The sequence below is a fragment of the Hevea brasiliensis genome, chromosome 9 (genome assembly GCF_030052815.1).
Source record: "Hevea brasiliensis isolate MT/VB/25A 57/8 chromosome 9, ASM3005281v1, whole genome shotgun sequence".
Lineage (NCBI taxonomy): Eukaryota > Viridiplantae > Streptophyta > Magnoliopsida > Malpighiales > Euphorbiaceae > Hevea > Hevea brasiliensis.
Genome location: NC_079501.1, coordinates 11109194 through 11128146, shown reverse-complemented (window position 1 = coordinate 11128146; position 18953 = coordinate 11109194). Strand labels below are relative to the sequence as shown.

The following is an 18953-nucleotide window of genomic DNA, read 5'->3' as shown; positions in this document are numbered from 1 at the left end:
GCACGCACACTGCTCCAAATTACCACAACAACATCCATGGCACGCTAACAGTTATGAATGCAACATAAATCGTGCCTAGAGTTTAACTACATAAATATTTGCATATAAGTGATGCATGGGCATGCTTGAACATATAATAATATCGAAATTACAATTAAAATTAATATTTTACTCACAGACTTGAAGGTGGTCACTGAGGCGGCTGGGCGGAGGAAGAAGGCTGTCCCGAGGAAGAAGGCTGTCCCGGCTCACCTGACAATTTTATTACAATCATTTAATAAATTTGACTCCATACAAACAAGGAAAAAGACCAAATACGTCCTAAGTCGTGCCGAAAATCCTACAGTCTCCCTATACCTAGGACCTACCCAACCTGCAAAAGGGCTTAAAACACACTTCTATATCCACAATCCACATATCCACAACTCAATCACGTCACACAGCCCCTCCTGGGCCCATCAAATCAATCATCCATCACAATATGTAAAATTTCAATTTAGTCCTTATAATTGATCATTTTTGCAAAAACTGCTCAAATAAGCCCTAAAAATTATAAAACTACTGCATGGTCCTTAGAAATATTACTAAGCTATTGCAAAAAGAATCGTAATTTTCTAAGCCACCACGAATATTTTATGGATTTTTAATCGTATTTAAGCACTAGAAAATTACGAAAAAGCAAGGTTCGGGTTTACCTTTGCCGATTCCGACTTCGAGAACGCGCTCGGGATGCCTGACAATGGTGGGGTAGCCAAAACCTCGATCCAATTCGGAGACTTTTTCGTAGCCGGTGTTCGCCGGAAATTCACAGATCCGGACAACTGTCGAATTTCTGCGAATTGAGGATACCTACACGAAGCCCAATAATAATATATAAAAAATCAGGGGTGTTACATTCTTCCCTCCTTACAGAAAATTCGTCCTCAAATTTTACACAAGGCAGAATAAAGTACATGATTACACATTGAACAGATAAGGGTACTTGCTACGCATGTCCCGTTCTGACTCCCAGGTGCACTCTTCCACTGATTGGCTCCTTCACAAAACCTTCATCATAGGGATCTGTTTTGATCTTAGCTGTCTCACTTGGTAGTCCACTATGGCTACAGGTTGCTCCTCAAATGTCAAGTTCTCTTTTAGCTCTATTACATCTGGTTGTAGTACATGAGAAGGATCTGGAATGTATTTCCTGAGCATGGAGATGTGAAACACGGGATGAACGTGAGAAAGGTTGGGTGGTAGCTCCAACCGGTAGGCAACTGCTCCAACTCTATCTGTAACCTCAAAAGGTCCAATATACCGAGGTGCCAACTTGCCCTTCTTTCCAAATCTCATGACTCCCTTCATTGGAGAAACCTTCAGGAATACATAGTCGCCCACTGCAAACTCCACATCCCTCCGTCTGGGGTCTGCATAACTCTTCTGCCTACTGAAAGCTGTTTTCAGTCGTTCCCTGATTAAAGGAACTACCTCTGAAGTGTACTGCACTAGGTCTACATCATGCACCTTCGCTTCCCCCATTTCCGTCCAACACAGAGGAGACCTACACTTCCTTCCATATAGTGCCTCATAGGGTGCCATCCCTATGCTGGAATGGTAACTGTTGTTGTAGGCAAACTCCACCAAAGCTAGCTGCTCATCCCATTGACCTCCAAAATCCAAAACACTCATGCGAAGCATGTCTTCCAGTGTTTGGATTGTCCTTTCGGACTGTCCGTCTGTCTGAGGGTGGAAAGCCGTACTGAAGTTCAACTGTGTGCCAAGTGCCTCCTGTAACTTCCTCCAAAACCGAGAAGTGAACTGGGGCCCTCTGTCAGATATTATGGAAGTAGGAACTCCATGCAATCTGACTATTTCTCGAATGTAGAGTCGGGCATACTGTGCAACAGAATATGTGATCTTCACTGGCAAGAAGTGAGCTGATTTAGTTAAGTGGTCTACAATTACCCATATCGAATCATATCCTCGCATGGTACGAGGCAACCTAGTCACAAAATCCATAGTAATCATTTCCCACTTCCATTCTGGGATAGGGAGCTCTTGCAGCTTTCCTGACGGTCTCTGGTGTTCAAACTTCACCTTCTGACAAGTCAAGCACTTGGACACAAAGTCTGCTATGTCTCTCTTCATGCCATTCCACCGGTAGCTATCTTTCACATCATGGTACATTTTGGTGGAACCTGGGTGGACATTGTACAGTGTATAGTGTGCCTCTCGCATGATTTCATTCCTGAGGTTGTCCACATTGGGCACACATATCCTAGAACCTTGCACTAGGGCGCCATCATTGGCAAATCCAAACTCACCACATTCACCTTGCTGTACTCTTTCTATGATCTTCATTAATTGTTGGTCTCTGTGTTGGGAAACTCTAACTCTATCTCGCAAGTCTGGCCTCACTGAAAAATGAGCCAACAAGACCCCCTCATCTGAAAGATCTAGGATTAAACCTTGATCCATCAACTCATGTACTTCCTGAATCAACGGTCTCTTCTCTGCTGAAATGTGCGCCAAACTGCCAGAAGATTTTCTGCTTAAAGCATCTGCTACTACATTGGCCTTCCCAGGGTGGTACTGGATGGTGCAATCATAGTCTTCCAGAAGCTCCATCCATCTCCTCTGTCTCAAGTTTAAATCCCTCTGTTGGAAGATGTACTTCAAACTCTTATGGTCGGTGTATATCTCGCACACTTCACCATACAAGTAGTGTCTCCAGATTTTTAGTGCAAAGACTACAGCCGCCATTTCCAAATCATGGGTGGGATAGTTCTGCTCATGCCTCTTCAGCTGCCTTGAAGCATAAGCCACTACTTTTCCATTCTGCATCAAAACACACCCTAGGCCAACTCTGAAGGCGTCACAGTACACGGTGTATCCTTCACCGCTCATAGGTAGTGTTAACACAGGGGCAGTGGTTAGACATTCCTTATCCTCATCATTATAACTGACTCTATCTAGCTCTCTTCCTGTCCTTTGCATCTTATCCTCTTCCCTTTTCCTATTTTTGGTATTGTTGGTATCTTTTCAACCTGCTGTACTTATTCCTTAATTTTAGTCCTATCTCATCCTTACACCTTTTCCTTCAAAGATGTCTATCCCATCATCAACTTTAACTTTCTTTTTATTTCTTAGTCTTATCTTGATTACTAGTTTCATTACTTCGAGAATTCTAACCCTATGATTTACTCCTACCAGCACATTCTTCACCTTATGTAACACTTATAATTACCCATAGAAAATTTTTCTTGTATCCCCTTTTTTCCAACTTAACTATCAGAACATTATCATTCCCTACCAGCTTTAGTAGGAAATTGCTTATCCTGGATGAATATAAGCCCCATAAACTATAAGTTCCATCTGAACTAACATGGCTGTAGGAAATATGTGTCATGCCTTAATTCCAAACAAGATACTTCACGTGTTCATTCTCCTTAATATAATCATATATACTGCCCATAGTTTCTAAACTTCAACCTCAAATTACCCATCAGCAACAATTTCATCTATTGAAACTCATCCATAAATAATACTTCATCTAGCTCATAATTTAAAACAGTCGCAAGCCTTAGTATCTAACTCAATTTAACCCCTGTCATTACTCTGATCGTCCTTTCATACTTAACACTAGGTATGCACTTACTGTCATTCTCATATCAGGAAATTGTATATGAATTTGTGCCTACCAAACTCTCAATAACTAGGTCTCATTGACTCAGTTTCTATTCCTTATATAACCTTCTAGAACCAAAAGCACAAGCTAAACTTGAAAAGAAAGAAAGTATCCTCTTATATTCAACTACACCCGATTGTCATATTATAACGTTTCACCTAAGTTTCTTGGTCTTTCTCTCCAAATTTCATCATCTCCTAGCATAATTATGCTCTACCTATAAGGTATCATCTGCATGAACCCTTTACCGTACCATTTTCCTTCTTGACATAATATTTTATAATTTATTAACTTTACTTATACTCGACCTATGATTCATATCTATCATCGTTTTTATTGTGCCCTTAACTTTTGTTGATTCCTGAAAGATTTCTCTCACTAATAAATTCTTCCAACACTAATTCCACCCTTATCTAGGGTCATTAATTTGATCCTTGAACTTTCTAGTGATTTATAACCATCCAGACTTGTCACTTTTCGTTCTACCCCTACTATTGTTCTGTCGTTATTGCTTCACTACAAAGTGATTCTGTTGATCACACTAAAAATGTTTGCCTGACATTCATAACGAACCTCTAACTACCTTCTCACTATCTCAAAAGTCTAACCTAAAACCTATGTGTCATTATCTATCATTCTTTTCCTCTCATCATACCTATTTGATCCCTTAGACTGACTTTTATTCAACTTACTGCTTACTAACTTCTCTTTCTATACCTATTTAGGTAGTCCGCAATACCATCGCACACCTTCTAACATTTACTCATTATTATTGTATTCCATACCTCCATCACTTTTCTCACTAATGTGGTCCCATTTTGGGTTTTCCATCCTTGTCATTCTCCTTGCCAAGAATAACACTTAGCCTATCCTATATCTTAACTTTGTCCCTTTTATTATGTGCTCTTTAGGTTGTCCTTTCATTTATTTCCTTTGTCTTACCCAAAATAGAACTTGACTATTCTATCCCTGGTTCCATTCTTCTTCCTAACATAATATTTGCATTTGCTAACTATATCTTCAGAGTCTCTATCGCGTTATCATATGTCCTGCTACTGATTTGGTCCTTCGACCACTCTAGCTAGTACTTCCACTAGCATTTAGATTATATTGCATCTGCAATCAATTGTCCAAACTTTCATTCTGCACTTTCTTTATCCATTGGCCTTCTGTGATTTATCTTCGCTAATTTATTACTCTTAACACTATTATAATTAGATTATACTATTGTTTTGAATAATTTTAAATTAGAAAGGAACTCAGCAAATTACAGTCATACTTTTATTATATGATCTCTATTCTTATCCTTTAGCTTACATAATACCCTTACTACCTCGAGAACTAATTTTGCAGTAATTTTATTATTATTATTATTATTATTATTATTATTATTATTATTATTATTATTATTATTATTATTATTATTATTATTATTATTATTTTCCATGTTTACTCAACTAGCCAAAACTTAAGATTCCGGGCACCCAAACCTGTCATCCAATTCAAAGGATTTACATCCATCATGATCTGATTATATATGATTCCTATAATGGAACTTGTATCCTCTCCAGGATACCCGAGCCAACTACTCTCTACCACACTCTACAGTCCCATCTGGGACACTATTCCATAAGTCATCATTATCAATAATAACCTTTGATCCATTCTGAAAAGATAGGACTATATCCTAACTTGCTGCAACAAAGGTACTACATCTACCACCTTGCCAGAACCATGTCAAGTTAATGACTCTTTTATCATATCATAGCTCTATAAATCATCAATTCATAGTTTCGACCTTCTCTAGGTAGTAGAGTTGTACTTTATTCAATACTGATACACACAAGGTATACTATTCTCACTCTATAAGTGTCACCTTTACTTTGCAACTAGTCCGAAACCTCTGGTCTGATGGCAACTCTTGATGTAACTCTAGCTCATGCTGGGGTAACTGAGTCACTGACTCTAGTTATCACCCAACTGTGACCTTTCAATATTCTAACTCTAGACTCTTAACCAGGAGTTCCCAACTCCTCTGCAAATATAGAACTCTGTTCTGGCATAACTGTACCAAAACAGAAGCCATCTCAAACACCCTCATTATGGAGCACCACGGGGATGCACGCAGCTCTACACAATAATCTCATGTCGGTACTGTAATCTGCAGCTTACAGAGCAGACATCGAGAACATTGTATAGTTACTACGATACGTCCTGACAGACTAGGTCTCCTAATTTCTTATCTCTCCTGAATCTTCTATTATCACAAACTTATTCTGACTGGGTCATCTACTGATGACTGCCAGTAGTGGTATCCTCATCCTTATCTAGGGCAACTGTACTTTTAAGACTCACTTTTATGTACTCGTGCCTTACACGAAATGGGCACACCATTTAAACCCATACTGACAAAAATATAACATTTCTTGGAGTACGTATCCTCATGATAGACCTCACATGTCTACTAACTCCATTTCACATTTCTGTGTACTACACGAAAATCAAGACACTAACTGAGGTAATCTTATATTTCCCAAGGTATAACGTAGAATCTAGAAACAAAGAATTACAGGAAAAGACGAAACAGAATCCCATACTCCGCATGTGACTCCTAGTAGACTCTTCCCAACACTTAGATAATTTTTCCCTATGAATCTAGAGCCTAAGCTCTGATACCACATTTGTCACGACCCAACCTATGGGCCGGACCGGCACTAGGACCTGGGCCAGCCTAAAGCCCCCGAGGCCCGTAGTAAGCCTAACTGTTCATTAACCCAACTCTAAGGCCCATTTGGGCCCAATTTCAAGAAATCAACCGGACAGAGTCCGGTCATAAAGTGGACCTTTCAACGGGGAGTTTTTGACTCACCCGACCTGTAAACAAAATATATCATCATTTGGGGAGCTCAGCTCACCCTCCACATACTCATATTAGCATAAAAATAAATAGGAGCTCAGCTCCCTCATCCAATCCATCAAACATGCATATAATAATTTTACAGGTTCACATGACAATTTATATTACAGACCCGAATCATTTGAATATTTCTAACACATGCGGAAATTCTAAGATTTAACAAGTTTATACAAACATTAATAATCGACCTGCGAGGAAGAAAGCAGGTTAACCTCAAAAATATCCTCCTGTGGCCTGGAAAAATATTGAACAGGAGTGAGCGTTCGACTCAGAGAGTAAAATATCAATTTTAACCATAATCTCTATAACTATCTAGAACTAATGCAACCTGTGGAGTGAAATGCAACAGCAACCATATTTTCACATCATAACAACAAAAAAGTAATTTGGAGCACTCACGCACCCTGTAACATCAATCATAATATATGGGAGCTGATCCTATCTGACTCTCTTAAATCTAACTCGTGCCATGAAGAACTCAGCTCGGACTTCCACTTAATAACCAAATCGGGGTCCCAGCGAAGAACTCAAGCCGTGTCTACCCCGAAGGACCGGGTCCCAGCGAAGATCTCAAGCCGTGTCTACCCGTCCTATCCATAGTCCACACCACATCACACGCACGCCAACGCACGCACACTGCTCCAAATTACCACAACAACATCCATGGCACGCTAACAGTTATGAATGCAACATAAATCGTGCCTAGAGTTTAACTACATAAATATTTGCATATAAGTGATGCATGGGCATGCTTGAACATATAATAATATCGAAATTACAATTAAAATTAATATTTTACTCACAGACTTGACGGTGGTCACTGAGGCGGCTGGGCAGAGGAAGAAGGCTGTCCCGGCTCACCTGACAATTTTATTACAATCATTTAATAAATTTAACTCCATACAAACAAGGAAAAAGACCAAATACGTCCTAAGTCGTGCCGAAAATCCGGCAGAGTCTCCCCTATACCTAGGACCTACCCAACCTGCAAAAGGGCTTAAAACACACTTTTATATCCACAATCCACATATCCACAACTCAATCACGTCACACAGCCCCTCCTGGGCCCATCAAATCAATCATCCATCACAATATGTAAAATTTCAATTTAGTCCTTATAATTGATCATTTTTGCAAAAACTGCTCAAATAAGCCCTAAAAATTATAAAACTCTGCCCCGCGGTCCTTAGAAATATTACTAAGCTATTGCAAAAAGAATCGTAATTTTCTAAGCCACCATGAATATTTTATGGATTTTTAATCCTATTTAAGCACTAGAAAATTATGAAAAAGCAAGGTTCGGGTTTACTTTTGCCGATTCCGACTTCGAGAACGCGCTCGGGATGCCTGACAATGGTGGGGTAGCCAAAACCTCGATCCAATTCGGAGACTTTTCCGGTAGCTGGTCTGTCTGGCCGGAAATTCACAGATCCGGACAACTGTCGAATTTCTGCGAATTGAGGATACCTACACGAAGCCCAATAATAATATATAAAAAATCAGGGGTGTTACACATTTTCTGTCTGCTAGAAGAAACAATTAACTTCATGTACTAATATATGACTCCATTTATTTCTTTGTGAATGTCTCTTTCCCACAAACACAAGCGTGCACGCACATTAATATGTTTTTTTATCTCCATATGTGAGAGGCTAATATTTATTTATTAATTGGGCTGAATGAAAACTAATTTGCATTTATATCAACATGCTAACATTAATTACCATTAATTATTATTATTATTATTATTATTATTATTATTATTATTATTCTTTTGGTACATCAAAAATTTATTAAGAGAGTGAATTAAAATTTTAATTTTTTACGTTGTCAAAGAAGTACTTTAATGTGGCTTAATGATATATTGTTTTAAGTCTATGTATGTAAAAATTTTTATATGATATTCGAAATAAAAATAATTATTCGACTAATAATTATTTTATTCTATTAATTGTTTTTATTGCGATGAAATAACGTTATAAGATCATTTGCATGCATCATATTAATTATATCTTTATTTTTTATTCATGTCAAAGATAAATTATACACACCAAAATTAGAGAATCGGAAAACAAATACATATTTATTAATTAACATTTTAACCTCCTAATTAATATATTACGTGTAGCAATACAGTATTGTAATGTTGGTTCATTATTTTAAGGTGATTGATTTCAATGGTTTGAGAAGTGCATAGTGGACATCGAAGCATGCAGAAGGGCTCTATATATATATGAAAATCATGAAGGGATCATAGGGGCATGGAAGGGTTTCAGAGCCTCTAATGTTGGAGGAAAAATTTAAAAGAAAACATTAAACAAGGTGAAATGTAATGTAAAACCCATCTCTGCATAATTGGCACTCATTAGTAATTAAGTCCAGTCCATTCATGATTCATAGTAAATTTGTTGTTTTTTGGTACTGAAATTAAGACACAAGATGGCTTTAGTACATGCGGATTTATATAATTAAATGCACATGAATAATGATAGATCAAATTAAGCTAATTAAATAAACTTCTTTTGTAAAGAAGAGGAAAAAGAAAGGTGTAAGAGGTGAGGACTGAGGATAGAAGAAGAGGAAGAGATAGAAGAGGAGAAGAGAAGTAAAGTAGTGGGATAGAGATGCGTGGACAGAAGTGGGGGCACACAGACAAAAAAAGACCAGCTCTTGTAGGGTTATGACCACAGGGATTTTTGCTCGGGCTTTTCAAACTTCATCTCTCTCTCTCTCTCTTTCACTCAAATACACACACAGTCATTGCACAGAGAGAAAAAGATAATGGATGGGAAAGAGCTTCGGCCTAATGCACGATACCTGTTGGTGGGTTAGGTAGCAACCCCTGCCCCCTTCTTGGACCCATCCCTAGATTCCTGCCCCTTCTCTCTCTTTTCTCTCAAGTAACCCTCTTTCTTCAATAGACTTAAGACAGCAAACAACATAAATCACTCTTGGAAAGCCTCTTTCTCTAAGTATCTCTCTATACTATTCCTCTCTAATTAAAAAACATCCACCCCCATTTGAAGGGTCTAGTTTAAAGGGATCACAACGAGACCCCCTCCACCCCTACCCCTCTCCTTCTTTTTCCTTCTCAAATCACCCATTTCTTTCCTTTTGTGTTGGTTAGTAATTTATAAATCATATGAAATTGAAACCCATTTCCTCTCTCCTATGCTAATTTCACTATATGGAATAAAAAAGCTAGCTTGAAAAGTACTGTTTTCTTCTCTTCCCACATTTTTAGTTTATATTCGAAGACAACTGTCTGTTTTATGACTAAACATTAAATTATTTGCCCCTTAAGTATGGAAAGAGATTAATACCTGTGAAAATGACTCATAATTATCAAACTAGATCATGGGAAGAGGGCTTACTCACTCTTCCATGAAAATTTTTCTGAGAATTACAGAAAACATAGTTCAGCAAGTTGCCTTTTTATTTCATATCTCATCATCATCACTTTCTTTACCTTTTAATAGAGAGGATATCACTGTCATGTTTTTCTTTTTTTTATAAAAAAAAAATTAATCCATTCCTATGAGAATTACCCCATATATTTTTATCGCCAAAGTGAGTGGATCATTTTTTTTTTCCTTTACCCGTGAAACTCGCATAAAAAAAAGGAGAATTCCCTCTCTTCATATAAAGAGAAGTAGAACTATAGAATAATCATCATTCGCCTCTCTCTCTCTCTATCTCTCACTCTCTCCCCCTTCCTCATCTCTACTTCTGAAATATAAACTATAAGAGAGAAATAATTCTTCCTAGTAACTGATAAGGTATATAAGCGATTCATCAAACCAAATTTTGCATATCCTTCAGTTTGAAATTTTTTTTCTAATTTTCTTTTATTATTTTGGCAAAGTCTTTTTTTCCCTCTTTCTTTTTGTGCTTTGATATTAGATCAAGTCTTCCTTTTCCTTCTCCCACCTCTGCCCACTCTGAGCATCCGCATCTGCGCATCTTTCTTTCTTTTCTGTCTTCCAACATGACAGCCAGATTATCACCACAATTTTTAAGATTGGTCTCACAAGCATAGGTCATGACTTGCAATGGGATGGCTTTCTTCCCAGCTAATTTCATGCTTCAAACTCCCCATGAAGAAGATCATCATCAACCTCCCACTTCTCTCAACCCAATTCTACCCTCATGCACACCCCAAGAATTCCATGGTACCTCCTCTCTACCTCTCCCTCTCTCTGTCTGTGAGAACTGCTGGGGTTTTGAATGTTTTAGTTTCTTTTTCTCCTTTTGGTTGTTTTGGGTGCAGGGGTGGCATCATTTCTAGGGAAGAGGTCAATGTCATTTTCAGGGATTGATGCCTCGTGTCATGAAGAAGCTAATGGAGAGGATGAGTTGTCCGATGATGGCTCACAAGCAGGAGAGAAGAAGAGAAGGCTTAATATGGAACAAGTGAAGACCCTTGAGAAGAACTTTGAATTGGGTAACAAGCTTGAACCTGAGAGAAAAATGCAGCTGGCTAGGGCTCTCGGTCTGCAACCAAGACAGATTGCTATATGGTTCCAAAACAGGAGGGCTAGATGGAAGACTAAACAGCTTGAGAAAGACTATGACCTCCTCAAGAGACAGTTTGAAGCTATCAAAGCTGAGAACGATGCACTCCAAGCTCAGAACCAGAAGCTTCATGCAGAGGTTAGTTTCAACTTTCAATTGGATATCCACTATTAAGTGATCTAATTGAACTTTACAAAATTCTTTCCCTCTTCTTTCTACACCCTTTTTTCCTGTATTGTTCTTCAAGGGAATTATAGCTTTTAGGAGATTAGAATAGATACTCTGCATGGAACTGCAATAATTTTGAAGTATCTATTTAGGGTTAGAGATCATGATCATTTTTCTGTGGTTTTTCCTTTTTGACTTTTCTTCTATAATGATTTTTATCAACTTTATTTCTGTTAACTTCTCGAACCAATCATGGCTTTTTGGCAAAGGTTCTTTTCTTATCATTAGTGCAACCTTTTTGAGAGGTTGCTTGAACCCCAAAAAATAAAATAAAAAGAAGAAAATGGAAACTTTTTAATCGATTGATTAAATCTTGATATTCTGAAACTAAAGGTGACTCATTTGTTACTAGGTTTTCTTTTCCTCTTTCTAATTCGATACAATTTTGGTATGCTTATTAAAAAAAAAAAGTAATCATGACCCTGAAAGATAGATCTCTCCTGCATATATATATCTATAACAATTTTCCTTTAGCCAGGCTACCTCTCATTCTTTTCTAAATAGCTTTTTTTTTATTTAAATTTTTGGAATTAACAGATTGGAATATTTTGTGCTCTGCATACAAGAGCAATGATGTTGATTGGTTTGTTAATGGTTGCAGATATTGGCACTGAAAAGCAGGGAACCAACTGAGTCTATTAACCTCAATAAAGAAACCGAGGGTTCTTGCAGTAATAGAAGTGAAAACAGCTCTGAAATCAAACTGGATATCTCAAGGACACCAGCTATTGATAGCCCCCTATCTAATCATCCAACAAGCAGGACCCTTTTTCCATCTTCATCTATAAGGCCTACAGGTGTGGCACAGCTATTCCAAAACAGCTCTTCAAGGCCTGATCACATCCATTGCCAGAAGAATATTGATCAAATGGTCAAGGAAGAAAGCCTTAGCAACATGTTCTGTGGCATTGATGAGCAATCTGCGTTTTGGCCATGGCTTGAGCAGCAACACTTCAATTGACTCACTGCAATCGATACTTCTGCTACTGCCATAATGAAATTAATATACGCCACTATATGCAGTTTGGCAATGTTTTTCAAATCATCGAGAGGGCAGCTACCTTATTTTATAAATCCATGTGTTGGTACTTAGGTTGGTGTATAAAGTAGGACTCATATCAAGTTGAAATTTCAGGTTGGTGGGGGTGGAGTGGGGGAGCTGAACATCATCTTTTATGAGGAATAAAGGAGTTTGTCTTTGGGTTACATACCATGTTTTTCCTGGAGAGTTAGAGAGATGTTTGCTAGGTTGGATCATGGAATCCAAGTGATGAAATATATATTTGTTAGTGACCGGTTGGAGCTAGCATTAGCATGGGCCATGAAATAAAAAAGGGATTCCTTCCTTACATATTTTTAGTTTTTCTTGCTTTGGAATCATTGTACTACTAAAGAAAAAAAAAAAAAAGCTTGCAGGTGTTTTCTTCAAAGTCTTTGACTCTTTGCAATGATGTTTCTTGCCCATTTCATCTTTCTACACAATAGGTAGGTAATTAACTCGATGATCATAAACAACATTTACTCTATATAATTTAAAAGTGGTGCATATTAACTTATAAATATTAAAAATTTTATTAACATTCCATGAAGGGCGAGAAGATGATATATTAAGCTTTTTAATCAGATTGTAAGATATACATTGGATCGCAGCTTATATAAACTCAATTTCATTGAAGGATAAAACGTAGAAAGATATATGTGGAGAGAGAGAGAGAGAGAGAGAGAGAGTATCAAGCACACGTTCCAATAAAGAAAAAGGACAAACAGATGGAAGAGGAGAAGAAAACAAGGAGAGTTGGAAATGGTCATTCTGGTGAAGGGGACGTTTGCAATGTTACGCTGACAAAGAAGGGGAATGACATAAAAAAAGCTATTGTAAAAAAACCCAACTTTTGGCACTGACCCTGTAACAATAGTCTCTATATACATAAATGAAAAAAAAGAACACACACACTAACATATGTATGCATTCCCCGATGGTTCTTTGATTGAAGCATTCATCCATCATGTGACTCACTGTCACCCACTCCCTAGCATCCAACACACTCCTCTTTTCTCTACCCCCACTTCCATGCACATCTCCTTTTCACAATCTCTATTTTCTTTGAATGTGATCTTCTTTTCCACACATTGTACCTGCTGCTTCTTTAACACTTTCCTTCTGTGAGAGACATAAACAAAACTTCTTGAAAGATATATTTCAGTTCAAAAGTTATCTAGAGTACATGCATATACACAGCTGGTATGCATGTTAATCAGGTGTTGTAGGTCCCCAACCCCATTTGATTTTTTATTTTTTTTTTTGTCATGGAACCCCCCCATTTGATTAAGATGCTCATCTAATGCAACGATTGTCACTACCACTACTGTACCTATCCAATATTTATACATTTCTGTAGTCTCTATGTATAATCTTGTATACACATGCATGGGAATTCCTTTTATTTGTCACATTACATGTCACCCTCAAGTCGAATCAATTTGTCCTCCCCATCTTAATTTTTCACTACTCTATTCGTCAAACAAGATCCATAATACATATTTACACTATTCAACAATACAATAATTAATCAATAATCACCCATTGACATATTGGATTCAATTATTTTTCCTGTCATTTTTTTTTCAAAAAATAAAAAAATGCAGAATTTGGCTCTAGAGCATATTCTGTAGATTTTGAGGCTGCTTGGAGCCAACTATCATAACAGAATTAACTTAGATTCTATTACCCAATTAGATAAAAAGAAATTTAAGCATGCCATAAAATCTGCAAAATCTTGATAAACAAGATCAAGCACACAAATTAATAAGAATAATATATATAAAAAAAAAATCTTTATGGGATCATGTGATGGGGTGATCAGTTAAATCTTTGGAAATATCGCTGGAAACTTTGTCATTTGATGACAGATTTCAAATGGCCAAAACAAAAAATTGCTTAATTAAGAAGAGCAGATTTAAGTGGCCACGTGAATGGTAGGTTTTAATTAATTCCTTAATCCAGCAGTACTTAATTAGCAGACTACGATTTGGATTATGATAATGCTAAAAAATCAGAGATATCCCAATCCCAGCATGTTTGCTGTTATTACAACCAAAAAATATTAATAGATCATGTGACGAGCAATAACCCTATAGCTAATCATGTTTGCATTATTGGGTTTTTATTTTTATTTTTATTTTTATTTTTATTTTTTAATTATTGCAGATTCCGTCAACGGCTAACATATTATTGAAATTGGATCATGCTAGCTTTTGAGTTTTACTTGGCATACACTAAGATTGAGAAAAGGCGTCTTACTATATATATATATATATATATATATATATATATATATATATTTTTTTTTTTTTTTTTTTTTTACTTTTAATTGTCCTTTAATCTAAGTTGGAGGTTGACATGGATAAAATACTTTTCTATATATGTCACTAATCCAATTTGTTCCATGTTTAGCGGCAAGCTGGTATCCATCTTTTATGCGTTGGAAATAACTCAAAGCATCCAATTAAGCTAGCTAGAAGTTCAAAAGTGTCACGACCCAACCTATGGGCCGGACTGGCACTAGAACTTGGGCCAGCCTAAAGTTTCCGAGGCCCGTAGTAAGTCTAACTATTCCTCAATCCAACTCTAAGGCCCATTTGGGCCCAATTTTAAGAATTCAACTGGAAAGAGTCCGACTAAAAAATGGACCATATAATGAAGAGTTTTTGACTCGTCTGACCTGTAAACATAATATATAATAAATTGGGGAGTTCAGCTCACCCTCCATATGATCAAAATGTCATAACTCAAATAGGAGTTCAGCTCTCTCATCCAATCTCATCATGCATACAGTTAATAATTTTACAGGTCCAACATAACTTTTATAATATAGGCTCAAAATAAAAATAAGTGCTTCTAACACATGAAGAGTTTAAAATACTATTAATGGACCTGCAAAGAAGAAGAGCAGGTTAGCCACAACAAATAATCCTCTTGTAGCCTGAAAAAATAAATAAACAGTAGTGAGCGTTCAATTCAGAGAGTAAAATACCAATCTTAATCATAATCTCTATAACTATCTAAAACTAATGCACCATATGTAGTGAAATGTAATATCGTCATAATTTTCATATCATAACAGCAAAAAGGCAATTTGGAGCACTCACACCCCCAACACTGTCAAGCAATACATATATTGGAGCTGATCCCCTGTACAGCCCTCTTAATCCAACCTCTGCCAGCGAGTATCTCTCAAGCCTGACTTTCGCTTAATAAACCAAATGCGGGGTCCCAAGGAGTGTCTCTCAAGCCATGTCTACCCGTCCTGTCTATATCCAATACCATACCACACGCATACCACGCACGCACACTGCTCTAAATTACCACAAACAATATCTATGGCACTTCAACAATTATGAATGCAATATAAAAAGTGCCTAGTATTTAACTACATAGATACATATTTATAAGTGATGCATGGGCAAGTTTGAATATATAATAATATCGAAATTACAATTAAAATTAATATTTTACTCACAAACTTGAACCGAGGTCACTGCGGTGGCTGAACGGAAGAAAAAGGCTGTCCCGACTCACCTGACAATTTCATTGCAATTATTTAATATATTTGACTCGATACAAGTTTAGAAAAGACCAAAGACACCCTAAGTTGTGTTGAAAATCTGACAGAATTTCTCCTGTACCTATGACCTACCCAACCTGCAAAATGGTTTAAATAACACTTCTAAACTCAACCCATATCTCATCATCATTATATCTAGGGTTAGAATAAAAAATATATATATATATATATATATATATATAAAATAATTATTTAAAAATTAGAGACATTACAAAAAGCAGGCTAGAAATACAAATTAAATTGCTCAAAGCACCATGGAACTATAATTAACTCCTTTTGAATTTGTCATTTGATAACTCTATTTTTTTAACAATTATAAATTAGATTATTAGATAATATATATTATATAGAAAATTTTGGCTAACTTGGTATTATTTATTGAAAATTAAAATTTAATTTCAAGAATTTTAATAATTAATTCTAAAAATTATATGTATCACTAAATATATATATTATCACGGAGATATTTAAGAGAGAAAGTCATAAACAAGAGCAAAATTGCATGAAATGATCAATGACCGATGAAAGACATCTGTGACTTATCATCGTTGCTTAAAGAGATCGAAAGGAGATCTTTGGGCTATAAATATAAGAAGAGGAGGGAATATATAGAACTATAGAAAATGCTATTTTTATTTTTATTTTAAGTTTTATTTATCTGCTTTCTATGCATTTTCAATATCGCATTTTATAGCTTTATTTCGTCCTATCATATTTTTTTTACTTGCATTTTTATCATTTTTATACACCTTATTTTCAATTGCAATTTTATTCTTTTTCATATTATGTGCTAAAACATTAAAAATAAAAACTGATTTGGTACAATTTAATTTGAAGAATCATGAGAGAGTTCCTTCGAAATAAATTATACATAATAAAACAATTAAATTGAATTCTCAAAAGTTATATTACTTACATATATATTTTTTAATTTTTATTTATTTTGAAATAAATATTGTTAAATTGAATTCACTTATTATATTGTAAAATATAAAAATTGATAAAAAAAATTTACAAAATTAAAATTTTATAAATTTTTAATTTCTAAACAAACAGTGAAATAATTTACGATCACATACGCTCATCATGTATGATGATTTTTTTTTTTTATTTCCACTTTCTCCGCTTTTTTTGAGTGCTAATCTCCAAGACCTCGGATTTTTCTTGTTTTTGTGATAAATAATTGACGAACATCTCTATTGCAAAAAATAATAAAAATGTAAGTATGTTAAATTTGAAAATTAGAATTTATTATTATTATTATTATTAAACACAAGTTTATTTCTTTAATTTTCATAAGCTCACCAAATTAATTAATTTAAAATAAGAATATTTCGTGAGATAATTCTGTCCACATATAAAATAAATCTATTTGGATAGATGTGCATTTAAAATGATTGAGCATTTAGATTAATGACTCAAATAATGGCGTATTGGAGCAAAAAAAAAAAAAAAAAATGATGGCGTATTGGACTAAACATTCTGGGCCTTTGGTTGTGGTTTTCAAGCCCACGGAAAAAAGGACAACACTGATATGCCACGTGCAATTTTTTAGCCACAATTAATTTCGCTAACAGACGACCATTTTCGAAACGGATAATCCCCATGGCCTCGGTTCCTCTCGTCACGGCCACCACCACCACAACCGCCGCCACCCCCTCCGTTAGCCACCAATATCTCTGCCTCTCTTCCAATATCCTTTTCCCTCTAAAATTCACAGGCAAATCGCTAAGCACCACGTCTCCGCCCCAACCAACAAAACGGTCACCGCCATTCCCTCAATAAAACCTGCAGAAGAAATCATCTTTTTCGATGGTGGAGCTCACTATGGGGGCCTCATAACGAATCTTCTTTTGGGTTTCACTCTTCTCTGGCTCCCATTGACATTAGCTGCAGTGTCAAGGACCTTTTATCTGAGATAAAGGTTCACCAACATGCGAGTGACTGTAATTTCAGGGATGACAGTTGAGGACAGGACCGATTTCTCTTACAAAAAGTGATTAAGGATGTGTAAGTTGTGCCGGGTTTTCTAGGCAAATGGGGTGGTATTGTGATTACCTTGAAAGATGGTACTAAGGTTGATCTTAGGAGTGTGCCTAAATCGAGAGAGATTGCTAAATATTGTCTTCCCAGTTTCTACGGCTGAAAAGCTTGTGGTTTTGAAGGAGACTGGGCCTCACTAGGCTTTTAAGTTTTACGAGGTTTTTAACTCTTTCCAATGGATGATATCTAATGTTGTTGAATGTTGCAATTACAAATTATACATAGCACTCATTGTGAAGACAATTGGAGAGTAAATTTGGTTAGGTTGTTTTTTTTTTTTTTTTTTTGAAAAAAAAAATCAATTGCTTGCTAATGTGTATTATTGTGGCAATCACGAACAACTAGGATCTATTTTTCCTTGATAGATACATTACCATTCTGCCTGCATATGACTTCTCACAGCCTTGTAACTTTGGGGCTATTTCCTTTTGCCGTATGAGTTATGACATACACAATCGACAATCCTATTAGTACCTCATCTAGAAGAGGGAACGGTTATTCTGAACCACATTTTTTATGGCCCGAAGATCTGTACTTGTTAGAAGTGAGTATTAACCGAATCAAATTAAATTATGAAAATTAAATTATTTTTTTTTTAAATTAAATCAAATCGAAATAAATAAAAAATTGAATTGAACTACAACTCACATGTCTATGGGCTAAATATAGAGTTCATAAAAGAACATAAATTATATTCCAGGTTTCCAGCCATGATGAATGTGGCTCAAACAAGGTTCAGAAGAAGATGGAGGAGTCTTTAGTTAAAGGGCTTTTCCTTTCAGGAATGGCCCAATTAATAAGGCTCACCTCACACGCTGACACTGTAAGTGATTTCTGGAATGTATGTGACCCCATATCGCACCAGCAGGAAGAAAAGGCAACAACCAATGCCAGAGCCCTTAATGCTCACCCAGAGACTATCCACCTGGCATCTTGACTACAGCACATGCCGTTT

General features: G+C 36.2%; 1 protein-coding gene across 1 annotated transcript; it reads left to right on the top strand.

Annotated features, from left to right (window-relative positions):
• Window positions 1-9951: 9951 nt before the first annotated feature.
• On the top strand, window positions 9952-12681 carry LOC110653543 (homeobox-leucine zipper protein ATHB-13). Its single transcript, XM_021809228.2, has 3 exons — window positions 9952-10759; window positions 10858-11240; window positions 11932-12681. Exons 1-3 carry the CDS (start codon window positions 10630-10632, stop codon window positions 12289-12291), a joined length of 873 nt encoding a protein of 290 aa, XP_021664920.1. The 5' UTR covers window positions 9952-10629; the 3' UTR covers window positions 12292-12681.
• The last annotated feature ends 6272 nt before the right edge of the window (window positions 12682-18953 follow it).